This window comes from Mustela putorius, unplaced genomic scaffold (assembly GCF_011764305.1).
Source record: "Mustela putorius furo isolate JIRA1106 unplaced genomic scaffold, ASM1176430v1.1 tig00000450_pilon_pilon_pilon, whole genome shotgun sequence".
In the NCBI taxonomy this organism is placed as follows: domain Eukaryota; kingdom Metazoa; phylum Chordata; class Mammalia; order Carnivora; family Mustelidae; genus Mustela; species Mustela putorius.
The window spans coordinates 15143578-15170784 of NW_025421385.1; the positions used below are offsets into that span (position 1 = coordinate 15143578).

General features: G+C 44.5%; 1 protein-coding gene across 2 annotated transcripts in view; it reads right to left on the minus strand.

The window, feature by feature from the left end:
* The window catches only part of AKAP12 (A-kinase anchoring protein 12), a 100435-nt gene that overhangs the window by 14537 nt on the left and 58691 nt on the right, over nt 1-27207 (minus strand). The window contains exon 1 of one of the 2 annotated variants that reach the window (XM_004753567.3): nt 9447-9676. The exons of the other annotated variant lie outside the window; for it this stretch is intronic. Coding sequence (XP_004753624.2) covers nt 9447-9471 — 25 coding nt within the window. The 5' untranslated portion in view covers nt 9472-9676. Of the gene's footprint in view, nt 1-9446; nt 9677-27207 lie in introns of those variants that run through there. 2 annotated transcript variants of the gene reach the window in all.

Sequence of the window (27207 nt, forward strand, 5' to 3'; positions counted from 1 at the left end):
GAACAAAACAAAGTCAGTCTTTGTAAAAGAGAAATTCCATATACTTATCAAGTGCTATACTTATCTTCCAAAAATTTTAATATTTTGTAATTTGTAACTGCTACTTATGACAAGAAAAAGTATTGAGACAGGTCTACTCCCATTCTTAGATGGAGACAGCACTTAAAATTCTATTTTGGGGTGCCTGGGTGGCTCAGTGGGTTAAGCCTCTGCCTTTGGCTCAGGTCGTGATCCCAGGGTCCTGGGATCAAGCCCCGCGTCAGGCTCTCTGCTTGGTGGGGAGTCTGCTTCCCCCTCTCTCTCTGCCTACTTGTGGTCTCTCTCTATGTCAAATAAATAAATAAAATCTTTTTAAAAATTTTTATTTCAGTGTAAAAACGCTGTTTTTGATGACTATAGTCATGCCATTAAAAAAAAAAAAAGAAAGAAAGAACATATATATCCTACTCACCCACTCAGAGAGAGTCAAATCACTCGATCACCATTTCCAACCATTATGGTAAAAACTGGGTGAGGCTATGATCTATGGGCGCTAAGTGGGGGATGGGAGAGAGAGCGGGCAGGGTATTTACGAGCTCACTAGCTGTACATAAGAGGGGGAGATGGGACAAAAACTTAACACCAACTTCCATTAGGGCCAGATGCACATTGCGTTTAAAACCTTCACAAGGGACACAGCAGCATCTGTGGCTAAGAATGCGTAACCTGACATGAAAAAGGAAATAAACACAAAGGAATGCAGTGGAAATGGGGAGAGGAGAGTATATGCTTCCAACATGTCAGTGTCTTAAAAGACAAGGAGTGCAGAAATTAAAGAAGCTAATGGATTTAACACGTAATACTGATCCATGGATGGATCTCACAATGCAAGGTAAGAAATACTAAAATGGACACTTTTAGATTAGTTGATGAAATTCGAACAAGGATGATAGATTCTACATAATGACTGTAATGATGTCAATACAGGACACGGCTGTGGAACTCCAGTTATAAAGAGCATGTATCTCTTCTTAGGAAACGGACACTTAATACTCAAGAATAAATGACATGGATAACTGAATCCTCAACAGCTTCAGACCAAGTCCTATCTCCTGCCCATACAAGGGCTGACAGGAACCTGTATGCTGGGTTTTGGTTTTATTTTATTTTCTACCACAAAGGAAAAGTAAATAAGGAAGCAAATGCAATACAATACAGGAATCTCGATAAACGGTATATAGATGTCTCCTGTACTTGTTTTTTATTTTTGCAACTTTCTCTAAGTTCAAAGACACTGTTTAAAAAAAAAAAAAAGACACTGTTTAAAAAAACAAACACCCAGAGATATGTGAAATAGATAAAAATGACTAAGAGATACAAAATTCCAGTTATAAAATAATCACGGAAATTCAAAGTACATCACATGAAATTGTATGGTGACAGACGGGGACGACACCACGTGGTGAGCAGTAAGTCACGTACAGAGCTGTTAACTCACTATGTTATACACCTGAAACTAATATAACGTAGTTATACTTCAATTAAGAAACACTCAGCAGAGGGGCGCCTGGGTGGCTCAGTGGGTTAAAGCCTCTGCCTTTGGCTCGGGTCATGATCCCAGCGTCCTGGGATCGAGCCCCACATCGGGCTCTCTGCTCAGGAGGGAGCCTGCTTCCTCCTCTCTCTCTGCCTGCCTCTCTGCTTACTTGTGGTCTCTGTCTGTCAAATAAATAAATAAAATCTTAAAAAAAAAAAAACACTCAGCAGAATCAACAGGTGCAGACAACTAATAATACAGAAAACAACAAAAAAAGAGAGGGTGGCGGTCACAGAAGACATTGGATCCTAACCGCACAGCACAGACCATAATGTTTTATCAAGGTATTAACAGAAAAATTACTCTCTCCCAAATTCAGGGAGGGGGGAGATTAAAAGAGCCAAAGTTCTGGAGACAGATTTGGTTTCAGCTGCACCACATCTAGCACTGGGCCCTTGGGCCAATTTCCTGAAGTTTCTGTTCTTAGCGTCTTCACCTAAAACATAGGTCACCTTTGGGAAGGCTTGTTAGGAGTAAGTATCCGTTTGTTGTTAAGATAAAACAAAAACTCTAATTTTTTTCTTCATTGTCTTCTTTAGAATAGAACTATTTCATTTTAATTATTTTGCTGCCCAACTCCAAAATGATCTTCTTTTTTTTTTTAAGATTCTACCTATTTACTTGACAGACAGAGATCACAAGCAGACATGAGAGGCCCGGCAGAGAGAGAGGAGGAAGCAGGCTCCCTGCCGAGCAGAGAGCCCGATGTGATGCAGGGCTTGATCCCAGGACCCCGAGTTCACGACCTGAGCCGAAGGCAGCGGCTTAACCCACTGAGCCACCCAGGCGCCCCCAAAATGATCTTTATAAACTGCAGGAGATTCTTCAAATTCGGAAAACTGGGAATGACATGCATACAGTATATAAATCACTGTCCAAACCCCTGAGCAAGTGTTTGAACAGAAGAGGGCAGTATTGAACAGTTTTCAACTCCACCAGGCTGGAAACCTTTCAATTTTCCTAGATCAGGACCACAAAAAGAAAAAAAGGGGAAAAAAAAAAAAAAAAAAAAACCTCAAAAACCTACCAATCCATAAAGCTTAGGTGCCTTTTCAAATTCTCTATAGTTGAACGTGTACCTCTTTGACTCTCAACACAGATGCTACGGGAAAAACGGGGCACAGACAGACTGAGTTGGCTCCCTCCCTCTCCTGTTTGTTATTCAAACCATGTGAGGATCTAGACCCTTTACCCCATTTTGGACCAACTGAGGGTCAGAACAGTGACGCATCCCTTCTTTTTGTGTTGAACTCCATCCCCCCAACCCCCGGCCACCCCCCCCCGCGCTTTTCCAGGCCCATCCATACCCAGTACGTTTCCCACATGCTGCCAGAAAAGGGAATCTCCAGACAAGACCACACTCATTCCTGTCCCTGTTCCAGTTTGTGGTGAGCAGAAACCTTTTTCCAGGCATTTTAAAAAATTTTTATTAACATATAATGTATTATTAGCCCCAAGGGTACAGGTCTGTGAATCATCAGGCTTACACACGTCACAGCACTCACCATAGCACAGACCTTCCCCAATGTCCATAACCCAACCACCTCCCAACCACCTCCCAACCACCTCCCAACCACCTCCCAACCACCTGCCTTCCCTCCTCCCCCACCCAGGCAACCTTCAGTTTGTTTTGTGGGAGGGATTAAGAGTCTCTTATGGTTTGTCTCCCTCTGGATCCCATCTGGTTTCATTTTTATGTGCTGTCTGCATACTGGTTCTGAATGAGTTAAAGATCATCGCTGGGGGAGCAAACCTGCTGGCCCAGTTTGGTGGGGTCTGGGCAGGGGAGTGAAGGCAGCAGATATGCGACACAGAAGGCAAGTGATACTAGTATCTTCTAGAAAAGACAGGCCACTGTTCACCTACCTAGATTCACACAGTGGAATCCATTCACAACCAGACCCAGAAACATTTCATTCATAAGTTTACCTCCTCTGCTTGAGTTTTCAACACATCAGCTCCCTTCAGTATTATCTGCCTTAGATCTGTCCCACTGGATTGAAAGAGGACAATCAAAAGGCTTGATCATCTAAGCATCACTGATTTGAGGATGCACTTTCTTGGTACCCAAAAAGTCCCTCCCCAGAAACAACTGACTTTACAGTAGGCCTTTCTGACACACAGTTATCACTCATGCGAGACTCAGAGTGATCGAAATTTTCCACTTTGAAGAACACTGCTCTCAATCCAGCAAGATTCCCAAATGCCCATAAAGTCTAAACACCATGCTCATTTACCTACTGCTTTGGTGACTGAGCTAGAAAATTGCCTGGTATCAAAGACAGCAAGAAAGCTTAGAAAGGGAGCCCGGTCTGCTTATCAACAGGAAAAAGTTCTAGTAGATAGAGCTGGCAGATACTGGTCCTCTCCACACCCCAAAGCCATTTAAAAGGGCTATGACTACAAAGGAAAAAAACACTACCGTCCTAACCTCAGGCCACACACTCACCAGACCCACGCTTCCCACCATTTGCTTGGGACATGGTCTGTGTGGACCTATTTTCCCACATCGCCGTCAGTGAAAAAACATCACAGAAGTCCTGCTTCTCAAATAAACATTATTACAGAAACCATGCATTTCTATTCCCTTTTTCGGGGAGAAGACTCTAATCATGTCTGTGTGAGAGTGTCCGTATGTTGAAAACCGTTTCTTGGAAACACAAAGGATGATTTTATTTTGGGGGAAGTGTATTTTTTTTAGTCATCTCTACACCCAGTGTGTGACTTGAACTTACGAACCTGAGATCAAGAGTTGTGCGCTCCTCTGGCAGAGAGAGCCAGGCACCCAAAAAAACACGATTTTTAAAATGATGTACAAGGTACTTCCATGCATTTACATTTTCAGAATATGCCCTCAAAAAAAAATCCTTATGGTGGACCTTAGATATTGAAGACACAGTACATAACAGACACAAAGGAAGGTACCAGCTTCCTAAAGCTGTCCTATCACCAGAGGCTTTGGGTAATTGTCAGCCTGTCTTGTGTTTTTCTAAGACAAATGAAAAAGTATCCCTAAAAAGTGTAGAAAGTAGAAGAGAACAGTGGCATCCAGTAGTATATATTTTCTGGAATGAACACCTGTAACTGTATTTTCATTTTTAAAAATATAAGCCACTCCCTTCATTAAACTATAGGAAAACTGTTAAGGGCTTTGATAGTAATCTATGTATTTCCTTTTCCTTTTTTTTTTTTTTTTAATATTTTATTTATTTGACACAGAGAGATACAGCTAGAGAGAGAACACAAGCAGGGGGAGTGGAAGAGGGAAAAGCAGGCTTCCTGCTGAGCAGAGAGCCCGATGTGGGTCTCGATCCCAGGACGCTGGGATCATGACCTGAGCAGAAGGCAGTTGCTTAATGGCTGAGCCTCCCAGGCACCCCTAATCTACGTATTTCTTAGTATTATGAGTTTGTCATCACAAGCCCTTTCAAGGTCAAAAAACAAGAACAAGACCCCTACAAGGCTGTGAAATAGTAACGAGTCAAGTTAATGTGAGAATACGGTAAGTATTTTTAATGATGTCTCAAGAGCAAAACTTGAAATCATTTATGGTATAGAAATCCCACTTTGGTAGAGCAAATGAAAGCTTTTAGGTGTTATTTTCTAGTAAACTCTGCTTCATCTCCAGATAAATGTCCAGTTAGGTAATCCCCATTTAGGAAATCAAACACAAGAGCCGTCCGGGGTGCGCGGCCACATTTACACTGTCCTTGTGGAACTATCGTCATCCGTCTACTTCCCGAGTTTCAAAAGGCACATGATCCCCCCAAAAGTCCAAGTACTCTCCTAGAAGCTGTGCTCCACACAGACACCCCACCTCCAAACTCCACAAATGCAATCAACGGTTGCAGATCAATCAACAAGTCCAAAACCTACAGCCTACAGGGTCTGTTCTCACTCTTCCAAATACTTAAGAGATTAAGACATAAAAAGTGTAACTCGTGTCTTCTATTGTAGATGTTTAAGAGAAGACAAGAAAGAGGTTGTCATATGATATATTGCAAAATTTTAATGCTTTTATCCAAACGTAGCTTTCCAAGTCCCGTGGTACAACAATAGTCATTTTTGTCAGAGAAAAAGTGCAATATTGCAAAAGCTACAACATTAACTTTTTCGGTTTAGGGTAACCAGAGCGCTCTGTTCTGTAGCCCCACCAGGCCTGCTTGCTGCTGACATCTGGATCTGGTTAACTTTCTCCTACAATCTGCAGCACTGTCCTGGAGTTTTTCCAGAAATTCTCTACATTCTAAATCCATCCCGTATATCCCACACACCCAACGTCCCATGCTGTCAGGCTCATTAACCACAAAACCTCGAAGGGAGATGTTTAAACTAGGATTAAAACTCAGAAAAGCAAAACCCCACGTAGGCAGGGTTCAGGGGACGGTCCCCATTTGTCCCGGCCTCAACAGTGATGCTGAATGGCCCCTGTACATCGGGGCAGGCATACAAAAGCAGGGGCACCAAGAAAGCCGTATTAATATCCTTTACAAGGTACACTACGGCTGTGCTTCTTTGTAGTTGTGAAACACCAAGAAAAACTGAGTTATCATCTTTAAAAGGGTGTTAAATACCCATTGTATGCAGGATTTTTGTACAGAATAATGCGAATGGGCCCTCACTAGGAGGTAGTTATTACTTTAGTAGGTGTGACCATACTCATTTCAACATCCCCCGAGTCTCTAAACAACTCATCTGCCTCCTTGGCAAACAGAAGCAGCCGTGTAGATGATTTTTTAAAATCCTGTCCAAAGATCTGCATAGAGAAAGGCAATATAGATCATCTAGAACTTGCATGAATGTTGGAGGACTCTTCCTTCCCTGGTTTCTAGTAGAGACAAAGAGTAATGCTGCCCTAATTCCCCATGACACTCCACGGTTATCTCAATAACGTGTTAGATAAAACAGGTTAGATATTTTCAAATTACCTTCCAAAATTCAAGAAGCATTTTTCTCCTGGCACACCTTTAGTAGGCTGGTGGGGGAGATGACACCTCCACCATCCTATGTGATCACGTATTTTCTTGTTTTGTTTTTTAATGTATTTATTTAAGTCATCTCCACACCCAGCGTGGGGCTTGAACTCCAAGACCTGGAGATCAAGAGTCACGCCCTGTACTGACTGAGCCAGCTGGTCCTCAAGTTGTTTTGTTTTTTGTTTTGTTTTGTTTTGAGAGAGAGAGAGAGCAGACAGAGAGAGCAAGCATAGCAGGACTGTAGCAGAGGGAGAGGGAGAAGCAGGCTCCCTGCCCACCAGGGAGCCCAACACGAGGCTCAAAGCCAGGACCCCAAGATCATGACCTAAGTCAAAGGCAGACGCTCAACTGACTGAGTCACCCAGATGCCTCCTACTGTCCAGCTTGTAAGCTAAAGTATTGCTCCTGTGATGTGAGGTTAAGATGTCAAGGAAGACCCAGAGTGTATGAGAATATGCCATCATTTCACAGTAAGTTTTGCTACCCTCATTTCACTGGTCTGGGGGTGGGGGGTTGTGCAGGAAGGAGGAGTAATAGTCCTGTAAGTGACAGCATTTCCTTACTTTCAGGAAAGGAAACTCGCTCCTAAGTACAAGAATATTATCAGTCTGATCACTTCCTGTTCACTGTGAAATTTAAATGCTCCACGCATAACGTAACACTGAAGAGGACTAGATTTCATATTATTTAGATGAGTAATCTGCTATTTAATTAGTAATTAATGCCATTTTAATTTTTAAAAAATTTTTTTAAAGATTTTGTTTGACAGAGATCCTAAGTAGGTGGGGTCAGGGGGTAGAGAGCAAGCAGGCTCCCCGCTGAGCAGAGAGCCAGGTGCAGGGCTCCATCCCAGGACTCTGGGATCACAACCTGAGCTGAAGGAAGAGGCTTAACCCACTGACCCACCCAGGCACCCCTACTTAATGCCATTTTTAAAAGCTTTTCTTGCTTTTCAAGATTCTGACCAACTAAAGACCAGTCACTGTAAATCTTTCTTATCAGGATAACTTACAGAGGGGGGAAAAGATGACAGCTCAAACTCCCTTGGTCCACAACAAAATGGTTATTGGCTGTTACAGTTTTGGAGGTAGGAATTTATGTGCACTTTATTACTAGGGAAAGTACCAAATTTTGTCCATTCTCCACAACAGCACTGTAACAGGAACTCAGAAAGCAACAGATCTACTTAACTTGAAGTTGCCTTAAAAATGACATCATCCAGGGGCACCTGGGTGGCTCCGTGGGTTAAGCCTCTGCCTTCGGCTCAGGTCATTATTTCAGGGTCCCAGGGATCAGCCCCCACATTGGGCTCTCTGCTCAGCAGGGAGCCTGCTTCCCTCTCTCTCTCTCTGCCTGCCTGTGATCTCTGTCAAATAAATATATACATTTTTTTAAAAAATGACACCATCCTTCCAACCGTTTCCATTCATCCATTGGGATGATTTGAACCAATTTTTGAAAGCCCTCCAAATACCCCAAGTTCCGTACCTCTTTAACTACTTTGAAAAAGTGACACCTATCTCGTAAGAAACTCAACACCTGACAAATCAGGCAGTGAATATAATAAAGGTCATGCTATACACAAAAAGCACCCAGAAGAAAAGTTATAATCCTAGAAGGCCCACCCCTAGCCGTGGCACCCCCCACAAACCACACTACCAGGCAGCCTCTCTCACGTTTGGCATGGCTGTTTCATTCAGAGAAAAAGAAATGATCTGGAAAAAATGAAACGTTTTGGTTTTAATCTATTTTATTTTGTACAGTCTATTAAATAATAGATTCTAGGTGTCTCGTAAACATTGTTGCTATACAAATGGTATGTGGCTTATGGCATTAACTCGAGGAAGGAATTCTAAGGAAATCTCAAAGTAAACAAGCTAATCTATAGGAAGTGAGGGGTATTTTTAGTTTTGCTGAACTTTCACATTCATTTAAAATTGCACAGAAGAACCAGGCTTCACAGAAACCATTATATTGAGAAAAATGTGAAGTTTAGAAATCCTACACAGCATTTTTAAGAAAAGGTGTAGATTTGATGAGCAGTGATCTCAAACAATTAGAAAAGAGCAGGTCTTAGAAATCTAAATTAGCCAATGGGCGCTTGTGCTGGAGTAGTAAAAAGGAGAGAAGAGAAAACAGGCAAGTTCCTAAGGAGTCAGTCCACACACAGCACACATGCATCAACGATCAAATATCAAGTTAGAAGAGCTGTGAGGGCTTTTGACAAATCTGATATATATAACTCATTTGCTAGACATATGAATTAAATATTATAATTCATACTTACAGCCAAATTTTTAGAATGCGTTTTTTAAAAAACATACATTTTTACTATTAGTGCTTCAATCCTGTTACCCGCTGGCCATCAACTTTACACTATGTATTTGCTAAAACCACCATTTAAACCAGAGCTAACATTTTAGGCCCCTAAATCGCCAAGTGCACTTTCACTGAAAGTTTCCTATTAATAAGCAGGCCATATCCTAATTTCGCAAAGACAGGAATTTACTTCTTTAGGACTACAACCAGGGATTAGGCTTTCACAACCTAGCTTCAAATTCACCCCAATCTAACACCTATCTCTTCAGTTGGCTATTCTTCTGCCCTCCCCCCACCAAGCGCCCCCCAATACATTCAAGGTCTCCCCTAAGTACAGTCAGGGAGACTCCTGCGTAGGCAAAAAGAAAACGCTGGGCGTGTTGAGTTCTCACGGAGCCCAAGAGAGAATGCTCTTCTGGCTGGAAAGTCAGCCAACACAGGAATGAATGCCCCATCAGTGTGTCCCCGGCCAAGGACCTCGAAAGGTCTCTGCCCCCAAATGCGGGGTGGAGGGAGGGAAGCCTTTACTCCACCTGCCACGGAGGCGGAACACAACCAGCCGGCCGCCGCCTTACCTGTGATGGTGAGGATTCCCAGCATATTTAACCGCACACCTGCAGACGGCAGGAACAGCCGCTGCTCGCCCTCCTGCGGGCGCTGGGCTGAAGCAGCACCGGGTCTCGCCAGCCCCGCGCAGGCGGGCTGAGAGATCAGAGAGGAGTGCGCGCCGAGCCACCCCCGGAGGATGAGGGAGAATTTAAAGGGACTTCGGAGCCGCGGCAAAAAGGGACAGAGGATGCATTTCCACGGCTAATTATAGGAGGGCCCGCCCCCGCCCCGGAGCCCCGCCCCCCGCCCCGGAGCCCCGCCCCCGGAGCCCCGCCCCCGCGCGCCGGGACCTGGCACCGCGCCCGGGTCATGTGTTTCATTTTACAGGAGAGGGGCCCGCCCTGGAGCTGGTGTCCGGGAATGGTCAGTGGGGCTCCGCAGGGTCCCAGGGAGGGGTTCAGCGTGGCTGGGGTGAAGAACCCGAGTCAGCAACATTTTATCTGAGCCGTTACTTCATTCCTGGCGCCGATTTACTCGGGCGTCCTCACCCTTTAGCAGGACTTGAAGCAAATAACGGCCCAGATATTACAAGTCTACGACCATTTTTTTTTTTTTTTTTACGGCGTTTTGTAGCCTTGTTTGTGCAAAGGCTGACCAGGTGCCAAACACGGCTCGCATTTAGCAGCGACAGTAGTTTTACATTTCCACCGCCCGTAGGACACACGGGCCCTGAGCTGGGGGATGGCAACTGGTCTCCTCCCTTGTCCCTTGAGAAGGGTGTTCGAAGGCCACCGTTGTGTCTCCCACGCTCAATCAACCCAAGGCAACTTGTAAAAAGCCCGAAGACTGGGGCAGCGGGTTTGTTTGTTGTTGTCTTTATGGTACCCGTTAACTAAATATTTAGATCAAACGAGGCCCTATTCCGCAATACAGACACTGCCATATTCAAGCGCACGGCATGGAGGTCAGAACCCACATCAAGCACTCATAACATCTCAGGCAGCCTCGGATCTCAAATGCTTTCTTCCCGAAACCTTAGAATGGTCCGTAGGAAGACACAGAGGAACTGATACACCGGTCTTGCAATTTCGACGTGCTTGTGTCATTGTTCTGCAAGGGAAAGTGCACCGAGCCCCCCCGCCCCCCGCTTCCTTTCCTGTTCATCCTCGTCCTGTTTATCACTTCATGCCTTGCCTGCTTCACCCCATTGCCACGGCCTCTTCCCCTAAGCAAACAAAAGAAAGGTTTTAGGACTGCTCTTCCCTTCAGACGGAGAAGCTCAGATCTTACTCATTACTGCTTAGGGGAGCAGAGAGCCTTGGGCTGGACCAGAGTGGGCGCAGTGAAGAGAAGGGTGGGGCAGAAGCATCAAAAAAAAAAAAAAAAAAAAAAAAAAAAAAAGCCAGCCCGGGGATGCCGGCGGACACCTAGTTGCCTCTTCTGGCCACCAGGAGGCGCAACGCACCAGGGTTGGGCCCAACGGGGCGAGGTTAAGAAAGCAATGTCGCTAGTGATCAGACCGCGTTACAAAAATCCACCTCAGCCTCTTTGTTGACCCGGCTTCCCTCTTTTTTATTCCAGAGGACATCCAGCCAGGCCGTATGTGTCCCCAGGGAACGGAATGATGAGCTCCCTCTCCTGCCGCCTGTGATATGATACCCAGAGCAAGCCGCATCCTAATCTTTCATCTTCCCTCGAGGGCCCTTAATTGGGGTTCACAAATTACCTCAATTACAGAGTCTGGTGTGTGTCAAATACTGCTGGTGGAATGGTCCCCCTCTGTAATCCACGCATGCACACTAAGCAGTCCAGACCACTCTGAAGTTCTCCCCTCCCCCAACATAGGCACTTAGCTCCCGGAGCTGGGGAGTCCTGGCTGAACAGATCCTGGATGAACTAGCCTCTGGAGGCTGCACAGGTGGTCTACATTAAATGACTGGTCTATAGCCTTCCCAAGCAACAGCCCCAACAGTGTGTCCCCAGATACAGCCACACCCCTCCCCTGAACTGTCCCAGGAACAGCACCCCCCCAAACACCTCAGGGATCTGGGATCTCAGTTTCGCCTCATTTCTCAGCACCAGCTGCTGGGGACAGCACATGGCCATCATCTGGTGTGCCCTTTGAAATACACCTGTTCCACCTATAGGCACATCTGTCAATTCTGACCTTGCTTAACAGTGCCTACCTGCTCCTTTCCTTCCCATAAGCCCAAGATCTAACAAATCACAGGCAACAGCTACTCCACTGGGCTGAACTGGAAGACACATCCCTAGTTACCAATTTAAGGCCCCAAATAACATCCACAAAGATAAACGTATTGCTGTGTAATTCTGTTACACCTTTTCTTTTTAGGACACTGGTAACAACACTGACACTGGGATTCCTAAAGTGGTTAAAAGCACAAGGCAGAGCAAGAGAGCATCTGGTGGCAAGTTGCTGACTCTCTCAGCAGACAAGCAAGGACAGGGCGTGACACGGTGGCGGCCTCTGTGGGTCTGCATTTTACAAAGCAAAGTCACTCAACCGTGTGAAAGCAGAGGTGGCGCTCAGACCCAAGGGTCAATATACAATGCAGGAAACTTTCTTTTGCCGTTATGTTCTGATTACATTAAAACTGTAGAGAAAGAAATCATCACCCAAAGCCAAAATTATGGGAAAAATATTTAACCATATCCCAAATAGGTAGCGGACAGCGAAGGTGTTTTTCCTGAATCTTCATGGTTCATTGAACAGGTATTTGCCACGTTCTTGCTCTGTGTTAATTACACTGTACGTCCGGGGATACACTCGGTTATTATCCTTTGGCCTTGGGGAGCTCATCCAGCGGTAGACCCATCTGGAGGCCAACATGGGCACACTCCAGTGTAGCTCACTGCACATACCAAGTGAGCTGGCTGCAGAAAGGGTGAGATGCGTGAAGGGGACAGCGGAAGGCAGTCCACGCAGGAGCAGCATGGGCAAAGAAGAAGAACACGACATTTAGCGAATTATGAGGGAGTTCTGTCGACCTACAAGCTCAGAGTACCTGGCGAGAGACCAGGGGAAGGGAGGGGAAGGTAACAGAGATGGTAACTGAAGTGAGAACGAGAAATACTGTATTTGAGGCTTATGAATTTGAGTGACAGCTTAATGGCTTTCTAACACATAAAACCCTATTAAAAGGCGGGCAAAGGATCTAAGTAGACACTGCTCTAAAGTACATACACAAATGGCCAATGAGCACATGAAAAGATCCTCTGCATCATCCGTCATTAGGAAAATGCCTCTCCAGACCACAATGAGGTACCAATCCACGCCCACTAGGATGGCTACCATCAAAAAGATGGGAGAGTAACACGGACTTGAGAAATGAGAAGCTTCATCCATGGTTAGCAGAGATGTAAAATGGTGCAGCTGCTTTGGAAAACAGTCGGGCAACTCCTCAAAATGTTAAACACAGAGCTACTGTATGACCCGGCAATTCTACCCCTAGATATATAGCCAGGAGAAATGAAAACATGCATCCATGCAAAAATTTGTACAGGAATGCTGATAGCAGTATTCATTAATCACAGTAGCCCAAAACTAGAAGCAACCCTGATATCCATCAACTGATACACAGAAAACAAAATTAGGGATACCTGCAAAGGAGAAGGCTACTCAGTAATAAAAAGGATTAAATATGCAGGTTATCTCTTTTTTTTAAAGATTTTATTTATTTATTTGACAGACAGATATCACAAGTAGGCAGAGAGGCAGGCAGGGGGTGGGGGAAAGCAGGCTCCCACCTGAGCAGAGAGCCCGAAGCGGGGCTTGATCCCAGGACCCTGGGATCATGACCCGAGCCAAAGGCAGAGGCTTTAACTCACTGAGCCACCCAGGTGCCCCTAAATATGCATGTTCTAACGTGGATGAACAATGAAAACATTGCTAAGCAAAAGAAACTCATCACCCAAGAGCATACTGAACATACCAAAATGTTTTTGTTTTTAGTTTTTAATTTTAATAATTTTATTTTTTATAAACATTATAATGAATTATTAGCCCCAGGGGTACAGGTCTGTGAATCGCCAGGTTTACATACTTCACAGCACTCACCATAGCACATACCCTCCCCAGTGTCCATAACCCAACCCCCCTCTCCCTACCCACCCCCAGGGCCCTCCTCAGTTTGTTTTGAGATTAAGAGTCTCTTATGTGGGCTGGGGAGATCGGGAGGTCTCTTATGGTTTGTCTCCCTCCCGATCCCGTCTTGAGAGAGAGGAGTGGGAAGCCCAGGGAGAAGAAGAGAGAATCTCAAGCAGACTTGGGGCTTGATCTCACGACCCTAAGATCTCCACTTGAGCTGAGACACGCTTAACTGACTGCATCACCAGGCATCCCTTGAAATATTTAATCCCATTTAAATGAAATGTCCACAAAAAGTGGTTGCCTAGAACCAGAGAGGTGGGGAGAGCAGGACTGAGTGAGAACAGGTTTCGGGGTTCTTTAGGAGAGATCAAAATGTCCCTAACTGCCTGCCTCCAAGTGGGACTGAGCATTAAAGCCACACATGAGAACCGGAGCAATCGGAGATGGCCACCAAACCCAGGCCCCCACACTCCATGTCACTGCCTTTCCAAAGCAGCATTCCCTTGCAGGAAAAGCAACCAAAATACCAACAAGGTCTCTTCCTCTGACAGGAAGAGGGCCGGTGAAATCTAAGCGAGCATCTTCACCACCGTGACTCCTTTACAAAGCTTCAAGGGATGCCTGGGCAGCTCAGTGGGTGTCTGTCTGCCTTCAGCTCAAGACATGATCTCAGGGTCCTGGGATCGAGCCCTGGATGGAGTCCCACACTGCACCCCCCGCTCAGCAGGGAGTCGGCTTCTTCCTTTCCCTCTGCCCTGCTCCTGCACACTTTCTCTCTCTCAAATCAAATCTTTAAATATATTTATATATATTTAAAAAAAGCTTCCAAGATAAACTCAGGGTGAGCTCAAAGCTGCTGGAAGAGATGACATAGACATGGTCTTTTTTTTTAAATTTTATTTATTTGTTTGACAGACAGATTATAAATAGGCGGAGAGGCAGGCAGAGAGAGAGGAGGAAGCAGTCTCCCCGCTGAGCAGAGAGCCCGAATGCGGGGCTCGATCCCAGGACCCTGGGACCACGACCTGAACCGAAGGCACAGGCTTTAACCCACTGAGCCACCCAGGTGCCCCCATAGACATGGTCTTGAGAGGCAAGCATCAGGTGCAGGATGGGTGTTCTGGTCTCCGCCCTTACACCGCAAACCCTGACAAATACCAGCTAATCGAATTTTACGGTCCGGTTGAACTGGACATATTTATACAGACACGGTTACTCTGACTCAAAATCCTCAAGACAAATAATGTGAGTGGTTCCTCAAAGGGACTGTGGTGATACCATAGAAAGGCTTGAAGGGGATTTTAAAATGACTTCACAATCCAGTTTAAAACAAAGCAAGGAAAAATGTAAATACTCAATACAGATGATAAAAGTGACTTAATTTAAGAATTATTTCGCCCCTCATTGAGTCCATATTGGAACATTCCTTGATTTGGCGATTCTGTTTCTGCGAAATATACCCAATGAGAGGCAGAGGTTTATGTGTGAGAACATTTACTGCTTGGGGTGTACCATGTTTGAAGAGCCTAAGTGTTCCACTAGTAGGAAGGGGGGATATTTGGCAAAATCATCATAACAAATAACAAGGAAAATGGCTACACTTATACAGAAGTCCACACCTTTGTTCAGGGTGAAAAGCATGATACAAACTATATATTGAATCTAACCACAATTCTGCTTTTTAAAAATGCATATATGGTACATAATAAGGCTGAGGAAGAAGGCCCAGAAAGAAAAATAACAAAAGCCAAACATAGTGGAATTACAGGGAATCTCAGTATCTTCCTATTCTTTATTTTAAAGTGGGTGCCACGCCTCACAGGATTTGAACTCCCAAACCTGAGGCCAAGACCTGGGCTGAGATCAAGAGTTAGATGCTTTACTAACTGAGTCACCCACGTGTCCCAATATTTTCCTACATTTTACGCATCTTCCACAACATTGTTACTTCTGTGGTCAGAACATGAGCACATTGGCCAGCTGGCTTTGGGGTGGACGGATGGCGTCCAGCACTACCAGACCTCGAACCCCAGAGCGACGCCTCTGATGTGCACAGTGGTCCAAGATACCACGATCTTCAACTCTCCAATCACTGGAACACAGAGATTGGAAAAGTGCAAGGAGACTAAAGTTTAAATACAATCTTTTAAGAATTAGGAAATTTTTAAAAACTTCCAAATCTGGCGGGCGCCTGGGTGGCTCAGTGGGTTGGGCCGCTGCCTTCGGCTCAGGTCATGATCTCAGGGTCCTGGGATCGAGTCCCACGTCGGGCTGCCTGCTCAGCAGGGAGCCTGCTTCCTCCTCTCTCTCTCTGCCTGCCTCTCTGCTTACTTATGATCTCTCGCTGTCAGATAGATAAATAAAATCTTAAAAAAAAAGAAAAAAAAACTTCTGAATCTGGTGAGCTACATGAATAAAAAAGAGGAATCAATTCTTTCCTGAGAGCCTTGTGTTCAAATCCTCCACTCATCTCAGGTCTGAACACTCCTGTCTTTGATGTTGTCAAAAGGATTCTAGGGGCGCCTGGGTGGCTCAGTGGGTTAAAGCCTCTGCTTTCAGCTCAGGTCATGATCCCAGGGTCCTGGAATCAAGCCCCGCATCAGGCTCTCTGCTCAGCGGAGAACTGGCTTCCCCCCACCCCGCCTGCCTCTCTGCATACTGTGATCTGTCAAATAAATGAAAAATTTAAAAAAAAGGGGGGGGGATCCTGAAGTCTGAAAAGCTAGCTTCTAGTCCTGACTGTTGGCTTTATGGCACACGGTGAAATATTAGAATGCTGTCTCTGTAGTTCAACTAATGGAGAATAAATATATGACCCACAGTAATGTTATGCTGAGATGTAAATGAAAGTTAACACTATCACTACGGAGTATATTCTAGAAGGAGAGTAAATATTAGCTATTAGGTCACTTAAAACCATGCCCTTTTAGGGCACCTGGCTGGCTCAGTGGCTTTGGTTCAGGTCATGATCTCAGGGTCCTGGGATCGAGTCCCGCATCAGGCTCTCTGCTCAGCAGGGAGCCTGCTTCCCCCTCTTTCTCTGCCTGGCTCTCTGTCTGTCAAATAAACAAATAAAATCTTTAAAAACAACAACAACAACCACCATGCCCTTTTCTTTTCCTTTTTTAAGATTTTATTTATTTATTTGACAGAGATCAAAAGCAGGCAGAGAGGCAGGCGGAGGGCGGGGAAGCAGGCTCCCCACTGAGCAGAGAGCACGATGCAGGGCTCGATCCCAGGACCCTGGAATCATGACCTGAGCTGAAGGCAGAGGCTTCAACCCACTGAGCCACCCAGGCACATCCTCAACGGGAGGAAAGCTGGTTTCCTTCCTGATGGGGACGCTCTGTGTGCCTGATGCAGACAGAAGATACACAGTACATACACTGATATAGTACATGTGTCTATCTGAATATTATGGGAGGGGGAGAGATGCTATGAAAATATCTAAAAAGATTCCTTCCGGGGGCGATAACGGAAAAAAGGTCAAGAAACGCTGCTTGTAGTAGCGATTAAGTCTCATTTTGAAGAATCCTCTGGAAACTATTTCTGGGAAGACAAAAATGCCCCTTTATTATTAAAAATGCCTCTTCTCCTCTCACTTTGCCAGAAAAGAAAGAGTGGATCTTAATTTGCCCGAATTCTTAATGAAAAGGAGTCAGGGAGGTGGGGTGGGGTGGGAGAAGCAGCCGAAGGTTGAGTCAAATAGCGGCGATGGGCCCAGCACCCACTGGCACTCCGCATCCGTCCTCCTGATTCATGGTGTGACCCCACGCAAGCCACATACACAACTTCCAATGTTAGAGCAGCCACACCAAAATGAGTTAAAAAAAAAAATTGAGGTCCATTTTATTATGCTTTATTTAGCCCGGTATTAACAATATTATGACAACATGTACTCAGTATAAAAAATGATTAATGAAAACATTTTACCATCTTTCTGTTGCACTAAGTCTTTGAAACCCAGGATGTACTTTGTTCACAAAGCATATCTCAAGTAGGATTATTAGAACTTCAAGGGCTAAATAGCGACCTTGCGGCCAGAGAACAGCTCTGAAACCTCAAACCTAACTGAATGTTCCCGCTCTTTCCTTTTTCTTTTAGAAAGCAGGCTCCATGCTAACACAGGGTTTGAACCCATGACCCTGAGATCATGGCTCACAAGCTCTACCTCTGAGCCAGCCCCAGCCAGGCACCTGGAACGTCCCCCTCTTTCTGCCATTTTGTCAGCAACAATCCTATCCCTGTTTTATTTCCTAGCCTTCTAGATAAATCCCCAAGATACCCAGTCACAGAAATGCCCTCACTACCTCAGCGTCCAGTTTAGAGCTGGCCCTTCCACTCACCTAGAATTCTCCAGCAGTTAAGCCCAAACCCTACAGTTAAGACCATTCTACCTCCCCATTACTGTGCTCCCACACAGGAATTCTCTGTTGGCTTAGCACTTAAATAAACCAAATTTGGTTGGACTAATGGATGAGTTCCTTGGTGGCCTCTACATGGTAAGGAATAAAATTCCCACTGATAGATTTAACTGGTACACTTGGCTTTTCCACTGTCTCTTAATTTGTTAATATATTTAATACCTTTAAACCTATTATTTTTCCACTAACTTTTACAGTAATCACATCCAACAATACAATGCTTTAAATGATTTTTTTACTTAAAAGGTCATCCTATGGGTGTAATTAGATCGGCTTAAAAAATAATTATAAAGCAAAAGTTGACACTTGCAGAAGAAATAGATTTAAGCTACGGTCACAAGAATTCCTATTTACTTGCGAAGATGACTTTTTTTTTTTTTTTTAACAAATCTGGAGTGTCCTAGTTAAAAGCATGTAATTTTTTTAAAGTCAGTGTAAAATTTACTGTCTATCTAGAGAGTAAATTCTGGATGACAGTGTATTTTATCTTTTACTTCCTCCAGAAAACATACTCATGGATCATCGAGATGAAATGCATGAACTCCAAGATCAGAGAAAAACAGAAAAAGGTTAAGAAATTGGCAGTGGCAACCAGTTTGAGCACCTCAATACACCGGCATCCTGGACTAGCTGGAGAAAAAGTAATTAACTCCACTTACCCTACAGAAATCTCCAAAGGCCTCAACCTAACGCAAATAGATTCAGGTGAAAAGACCCAAGACACGGATAAGTGGATGAACCGAATGTGGAATATATAAACAATGGATGGTCACCCAGCCTTAAAATGGACAGAAATCCTGTCCCATTATTACAGCTCAGACAAATCCTCAATACATGATGCAAACAGTGAGGCAAGCCATTCACACAAGGGCAGGTCCCTCCTATGTGACATACCACAATTTAAAAATTTTTATTAAAAAAGAAAAAAGAAGACCCTAGGTTTCCTCTTCCTACAGTCTGTATAGCCCAGAGGGGACAGGACTGAAGCTCAGTCTCCAGGCCAGGAGTGGGAGGTGGGGGGTGCAGAGACTCGAAGGCGCACCACAGCACCCCATTGTAAAAGACAAGAGGCGTTCAGCCACCCCACTCCCATACTCCCTCACTAGGCTCCAGAAAGGAGTCTGTACACTTGGGGGAATGTGACCAGCCCAAGACAAGACACATGAAGATCAACCAGATCACCCTCCAGGGATGGCCATGTTGCCCTGTAACACAATCCTAACCAACTCTTATTTTTCTATTATTATTTATTTACCTTTAGAGAGTGCGAAAGGAGGGCGAGCACACACGAGCAGGGGCGTGGAGCAGAGGGAGAGGGAAACAGACTTAAAAAAAAAAATAAGACCTTACTGGGGTGCCTGGGTGGCTCAGTGGGTTAAGCCCCTGCCTTCGGCTCAGGTCATGATCTCAGGGTCCTGGGATCCAGCCCCGCATCGGGCTCTCTGCTCAGCCGGAAGCCTGCTTCCTCCTCTCTTTCTGCTTGCCTCTCTGCCTACTTGTGATCTCTGTCTGTCAAATAAATAAAATCTTAAAAAAAAAAAAAAGATTTTATTTATTTGAGAGAGAGAGCATGGGAGTGGTGAGGGTCAGAGAGAGGAGCAGACTCCCCGCTGAGCAGGGAGCCCGATGCAGACACGATCCCAGGCCTCCAGGATCATGACCTGAGCTGAAGGCAGTCACCCAACCAACTGAGCCACCCAGGCACCCGGAAACAGAGACTCTTAATCTGCCTCAATGTCCAGCATGGAATCTGATGTGGGGCTTGATCTCATGACCCTGAGATCGTGACCTGAGCCAAAATCCAGAGTCAGACAGTAAACTGACTAAACCACCTAGGTGTGCTCCCCACCCACTGATTTTTAAATATCGACAAACCAGCCCCCAAATCAGATACCTAAGGAAAACACCTATTATGAAAGACAAAAAAGCAATCTGGAAGAGACAGAAGCAATGCAGAGAAATCAACCTTCAAAGCAATCCAAAGATAGATAATGCAGCCAGAAAAAAAAAAAAACCCAGGATACTTCAAAAATGAATTTTAGGAAAAAAAAATTCAGTTCTTAGAAATAAAATACAAAATGGAAACTAGTCTTTAGGATATTTTCCCAGAAAATAGAGTCAAATACAAAGAGCGAAGAGATAAATGACAGAAGGGAGGAAAAAAAGATTTAATGAGGGCCACTGTAGGTCTTAAATCTGAATAACAGTAACTCCAAAAAGAACAAAGAAAAAGATGGGAATGGATGAAATAACTTCCCCGGCATGTGATAAATGGATTCACAAGGAGACCCATTGCTGTGATTTTCAGAAGACTTTTAGGACAGAAAGGACACTATAAGCCACCCGTGGGATTAAAGAAGCAGGTCAGCATCAGACTCCGACGGGGATATACGTATGAAGACAACACAGAGAATCCTAACGCGCCTGAGGAATGAATGGAAGGAAAAATTAACCCAACTGGTGGTGCTGAAGGCCAAAATCTGACACACAGGAGGAAAATGTTGCTCTTTTGCAAAAAGTTCATTCGTGGAGCTTAGACAACGAGGCCACCTGAGCTCTCAGCTCGGCAGGAAGCTACTAATATGGAAACCAAAGCAGCCTCCATTTATGTGGGACAAGCAATGATTTGCAAAGTGGAGATTATCTTACTTTGATCTTTAGTTCCTGGATCCCACCATGTAGGCTGCGTGCCGAGGCTCCCCTTGAGTGAACACCAACAGAGCGACTGTAATTTCATCATTACAAATACGTTATCGAAGGATATTGACATGTCCGTCACACTACTTGGCTTTGGCTCATTAAGCAACATCCCTGATACGACGACCGCTTCCTATGCTTCTCCATCAACGCACGTATCTCCTCTCTAAGCCATTCTTTCCGCACAGAATACTTGGCGGAAGGCCAACTGCTTTCTCACGTGCTGAAGAGGTGGGGAAATTAAGCAAGTCTGAAAAGGCGGGAATATTGAAACAGAAACCCCGTTATGCTTGGCAAGCTTCCATCAAGCACATTCATACTCCAAAGATATAATAAGCCCCTGGCATTTCTCTTCAAATGGAGATGGCTTATTTTCTCTGGTAGTGTTTTGTCTGGGGAAGAAAAGATGAAAGCAAAAGACAGGATGAATGTTTTCAAATACTTAGAGGGCCACGTTGTGGAAAAGGGAGGTGAGTTTATTCTAGATAGTTCCAGAAGTCAGCACAGCTTGGGGAGGAGGGGGGAGGGCATGTCTTCCCTGAAGTGAAGTAGTAACTGGCTTCCGGTCATGGAGAAACTCCCTACATCCGAGTTTGAGAGAACAGCCTCCTACCAGGGGGCCAGAGCCTGGTCTGGACCACCTCTAAGTCCCCCTCCTCGAAGGCCACTAAACCGGACTTTGCGGTTCTGTTGATCATGCGGACAGGACAGGTGTTGGGGGCTCACCTGGGCCCTCTCGAGATTCAGATGCTGAAGGCCCTGACTGCCAGCACATCAGAATGTGCTTGTGTTCAGAGAGGGGATTAAGTCAAAGAGACCGTTATGGTACGTCAAATCCAATCTGACAGGTATCCTTTTTTTTTTTCTTCTTTTTTAAGATTTTACATATTTAACAGAGAGACCGGAAGAGAGGGCACAAGCAGGGGGAGCGGCAGAGGGAGGAGCAGGCTCCCCACTGAGCAGGGAGCCTGACCCGGGGCTGGATCTCAGGACCCTGGGAAGTGTAAGCAGATGCCCAACCCCCTAAGCCAACCAGGTGCCACTTTTTGTTTATTTAAGTGACAGGTAACCTTATAAAAGGAGACTAAGACACAGAGGCCAGGGATACGCACATATAGGGGAATGACTGGACACCGCCAGCAGGTGGCCATCCGCAAGCCAAGGTGAGGCCTCAGAGAACATACACCTGCTAACACCTTCAACTTGGACTCTGCAGCCTCCAGAACTGGGAGAAAGTAAATTTCAGTTGTATAAGCCACCTGCTCTGTAATAGGTTATTGTGGCAGCTCTAGTGAACTACAGAGCAGGATAACTGCCCTGGGCTTGTCAGTCTAAGCACTGCATGTTCAGACATGGGCAAGTAACCAGTCCCTTCATTTAATTACATCTTCTCTGTAACCAGTCACACTGTCCTGACATGTTAACTACAAAAGCAGTTTGTAAAAATTCAAAGTGTAGAAAAGCTACATTTAAAAAAATAATAAAGAACAAAACCAATAATCAGCTAAGATACTCTGAAACTAATGATTTGGGGAAAAATATACCCAGAGACTGCATCTTCCGTAAGTTACCTAAGCATCATTATTTATGTAACATGGGGACATTTAACATACCATTGCTAAAACCATTCAGGGTTCACTACATTAGGAGAAATTAGATTTTTTTAAAAATCTTTTTTAAGTTTATTTATAATATCACCCAGCCTGGGGCTTGAACTCACGACCCTGAAATCCAGAGTCACATGCTCCTGCAACTGAGCCAGCCAGGTGAACCTGAACTGGGACTGTTTTAAGAATGAGTTAGTCGGAGAAAAGATCTAAAGGACTGTCAGCTAAATTAATAGCTAAAGAATTTAATGTTTCCATTAGGGCTTAGTCCCAATTAAAAGAACCGGTAACCTCAGACCATTACAGTCCCTCCAAGGGAAAGGGTCTGAAGCTTGGTATGTAATGGAGACCAGCCTATAGACAATCTCACCTACGTGCCTCCTCACATGGGCCAGAACTCACCCTGCTCAGTGAACTGGAGTAGCCTCAAACTATAGCTATTTCTGGCAGAGCCTTCAAAGGAACTTAAGGTTGAATGACAGTATTCAGGGCAGACAGGGCATTTACCAGTATCTGTCAAAAAATAGGGCCATAACCAATCCTATGATATAATTTCCATTTCCCTTACAGGGTGAGAGATAGGTTACCGTGTAGCCACATTTATGAAACTACATAGCTTTCTTTCATACTTGAGTGATTTAGTAAGACATTCCTGAACAAATTTTTCCCTCTTGAGTTTTCATTAGATTAAAAACTTCATATATACAATAAGACCTTTTTAAAAGTATTTTTTAATTTTCATTTTTAAGTAATCTCTATACCCAGTGTGGGACTCGAGCTTACAATGTTGAGATCAAGAGTTGCTTGCTCCACCCACCAAGCCAACCAGAGGTCCCAAATCTGGAAGAGGACTTCTAACATCAGACTAAAAAGAAAAAGTGTCTTTACAATAAGGCATAATGAAATTACCAGGTAGGTTCTCACCTGCTCAAGGTCACTGGAGTGTCTTCAACGGCTAACCCCATCATTTGGTTTTCCTATTACCAGCAATACTAATGTTACTCAGTCCTGTAATTTCAGAGATGATTGAGGATGCTCTTTTTACATATGGAAACTGATGGTCAGTGAGATTAAGGGATAGATTCAATTCTAGGGCACACAAAGAAATGATGACTAGAGCAGCCCCACCCATAGAATCAACTGAGCAGAAAAAGGATGACTAGAAGTCCTTCTCTCCTCATACCCCCACCATTTACCATGTTAGGAGGAAAAGTAAGGTTCACTGGACTGCCAGACTTGAATACAGTTCAAGGGAGAAATTCTTCTCAGTACAGGTTAGCTGTTAATTACTTTAAAAGAAATCTGTTTCTTTAAAGAGGAAAGAGTAGTTATTTATTCCCAGAAATTTGTCAATGACATAGTCATTTCAGAGAGGAACGCTACAGACATTCCCGCAGAGCAGAGGAATGAATAAAAACCGGTTCCCAGAAACTGCGAAGTACACACTCCTGCTGATGTTCAAGGCTTGGTTTATGAACGTTCCCCCTAGTTTTCAGAACATTACGAAAACAGGATACAGCTTGAGAAAATGTCACGCAATAACACTGTATTGTTGGAAATACAAATTTGGAAAATACCAAAGCGGGGGGTAGTGGGGAGCGCTCTGTCATTTGTTTGAGCGTGCCCACTGGAAAGCATTCCCGAGCAGGTCAGGGTCTGACGTCACCTTTTCAGGCAAAATCTGGATGAGCGACGTTCAGCACCTGCGAGAGGCCAGCATGGTGTGTGGAGAAGGACCCAGCTTCACGGGTGCTAGAACGTTGCGGTATTTAACTATGTAAAAATGAGACAACGGTGCAAAGCTAACAGATGCTCCTCTCCCATGAGCGTTAAAGCCAAACTGCTAACTCTAACCACTCATTCATTCAAGTACTTGCTTCCTACATTTTAGCAGAGCTGGAGGTAAGAGACCTGAGCCATGCCACAGGCTGACAAATGGTGTGGGAAAAAGAGAGGAGGAATGGAGGGTCGTGATCTGGGCAACAGGCACCTGTCTTCATGAGAATATGAACAAAGTACCAATTACATCACCAACTGAAAGAGAAAAAGCGATTGTGTATGTCTTCACTGTCCAGAGAGCAGCCTCTCACAGAAGAACATGTATGGGGTAGGGAGTCCACCTTACCAGAGACCTGGAAAGACCTTAGGTATTCACTGTCCAGATAAAGATACTAGATGATCCAAACTACTAGCAATTCCAGAATGGATTTTCTGTAAGGTAGTAAGATCTGTGGGGAGGGGTATGATCATTTGGCAGTAAATAACCTTCTGGCCTTACCTTCTGGCCTTTCCATGTCCCAAAGGCACTAAACACCAGAATCGGGTAGGTTTCAAACAGCAAATTTAATAAAAGCGGAGACAGTGACATTAAGCACCATGAGGAAGATGAAATTCTCCGTCATACTGCAAACTGAGCTTCTAGATAACTGAGCACGCCAGACTCCATTTTTTTGTTTTTGTATCTGGGGGACAGGAGCCAGATGCAGAAAAACTGGAATCCTACAGAATGTAAGAAACACGCTCTGTCAAAGACTTCTGTTCAAAGTGACAACATTTATGGGTTTCCCTCTTTGTAAATTTTTCTCGGGATCTGAGAGGGTTTTTGTTTGTTTTTTTTTTTTTTCCCCCCTAGGATTGCCTATCTTTTTTGCAGTAGTGACCCTCCTCACCTTTTTAAAGAAGATTTTACAGGCGCCTGGGTGGCTCAGTGGGTTAAAGCCTTTGCCTTCGGCTCAGGTCATGTTCCCAGAGTCCCGGGATAGAGCCCTGCATCAAGCTCTCCACTCAGTGGGAGCCTGCTTCCTCCTCTATCTCTGCCTACTTGTGATCTGTCAAATTAAATAAATAAAATCTTTTAAAAAAAGATTTTCTTCTTCTTTTTTTCTTAAAGAGAGAGAAAGCTCAAGTGGGAAAGGGGACTAAGGGGGAGGGAGAGAATGTCAAGCCGACTTACTGCTAAGCAGGGAGTCCCTTGCAAGGCTCAATCTCAGGACACTGAGAACACGACCTGAGCCAAAATCGCAAGTCGAATGCTTAAGGGACAGAGCCACCCTGGTGCCCAGCTCCTCGCCACTCTGATCAGCGTTAACAGAGCCTGTCCTTCTGGTTAGCTGCTGCTTTCAACGCAGCCGGCTCCAGAGAGACCAATACCAAGGGCAGAGCACCCCAAACGCTCCACTGCTGCTGGGGTCCATGTCCTCACTCTGGGCAGGCAAACAGTAGAAAGCACGTGTCAACAAAAATTTGTTATTATTTTTTCTGTGTGTGTGAACAAAAATTTAAAAACCAAGGCAATGGCTATCCTTTATTCACACAAACAAACGTGACCTACGGAAACAGAGAAATCACCTACTTTATGACGTTTGCTGTGTCTACTCTGCAGAAAGGCAAATCTCAAAAAGGAAACAAGTAACACACTTGTAAATGATAAATTCTAATTACTAAGATTGGAGACAATCACTTGTGTAGTTGCACATGGCAATGAGTTGAATGGGTACTTTAATAAAAATATGTATTATCCAGGAGTGGCTGGTTGGCTCAGTGGGTTAAGCATCTGCCTTCAGCTCAGGTCAAAATCTCAGGGTCTGGGATGGAGCCCCATGTGGGCTCTCTGCTCAGCGGGGAGCCTGCTTCCCCCCATCCATTCCCCCTGCTTGTGCCCAAGCTCCCATACTCTCTCTCTGTGTGAATAAATAAAATCTTTAAATACATGTATTATCCAAATAAAGGAGGTCTTCAATTTTTTGGTTTTATAATATTGAATTTCCCCATCTGGTCAGGAAAAAAATAATGTGTGCAACAGATACTAAAGTTAATTTTTGTTTAAAATCTGGAAGTTTTAATTTGCCAAAGTTTCAAATATAAAATTTGACCTGGATTCACATGTAATGTTTTAAAAAATCATTCCTGTTGAGGCATTTAACTCCTACAAAACCCATATAGGCCACAGACTATAATAAAATGACAGTTTGGGATGGAGAGGGCTTTTTAAAAAATTTTTCCACAAAAGCACATTTTTCACAAAACTAATGGCACTTGTGTGACCACTGTGAATGCTGCAAATAACATGACATGAAATAACTTTTTTTTTTTTAAGATTTTATTTATTTGTTTGAGAGAGAGAGATCACAAGTAGAGGGAGAGGCAGGCAGGGTCCCTGCTGAGCAGAGAGCCCGATTTGGGACTCAATCCCAGGACCCTGAGATCATGACCTGAGCCGAAGGCAGCGGCCCAACCCACTGAGCCACACAGGCGCCCCATGAAATAACTTTCTAGTTGAGCAAAGGCTGCTGCTGTTCAACGGAAGAGTTTTTTGTTGCTGTTGTTGTTTCCCCCCCAGAAGCAGTTTTTCTTTTTTTTTTAAGGTTTATTTATTTATTTGACAGACAGAGATCACAAGTAGGTAGAGGGACAGGCAGAGAGAGAGGAGGAAGCAGGTTCCCTGTTGAGCAGAGAGCCCGATGTGGGACTCGATCTCAGGACCCTGGGATCATGACTGAGCCAAAGGCAGAGGCTTAACCCGCTGAGCCACCCAGGCACCCCCAGAATAAGTTTTAATAAACAGAAACCACCTTAAAAATTTCAGAAGGACAGGGGCACCTGGGTGGCTCAGTGGGTTAGGCTGCTGCCTTCAGCTCGGGTCATGATCTCCGGGTCCTGGGATTGAGTCCCACGTCGGGCTCTATGCTCAGCAGGGAGCCTGCTTCCCTCTCTCTCTCTCTCTCTGCCTGCCTCTCCATCTACTTGTGATTTCTCTCTGTCAAATAAATAAAATCTTTAAAAAAAGAAAAAAAAATTTCAGGAGGACAAAATCTCCAAGGCTAAAATAATTTACTGTGAATTCTTTTCATGTAATTTTTTAAGATTTTATTTGTCAGAGAGAGCAAGAGAGACAGTACGAGTAGGGGGAGAGGTAGGAGAGGGAGAAGCAGGCTCCCCCCTGAGCAAG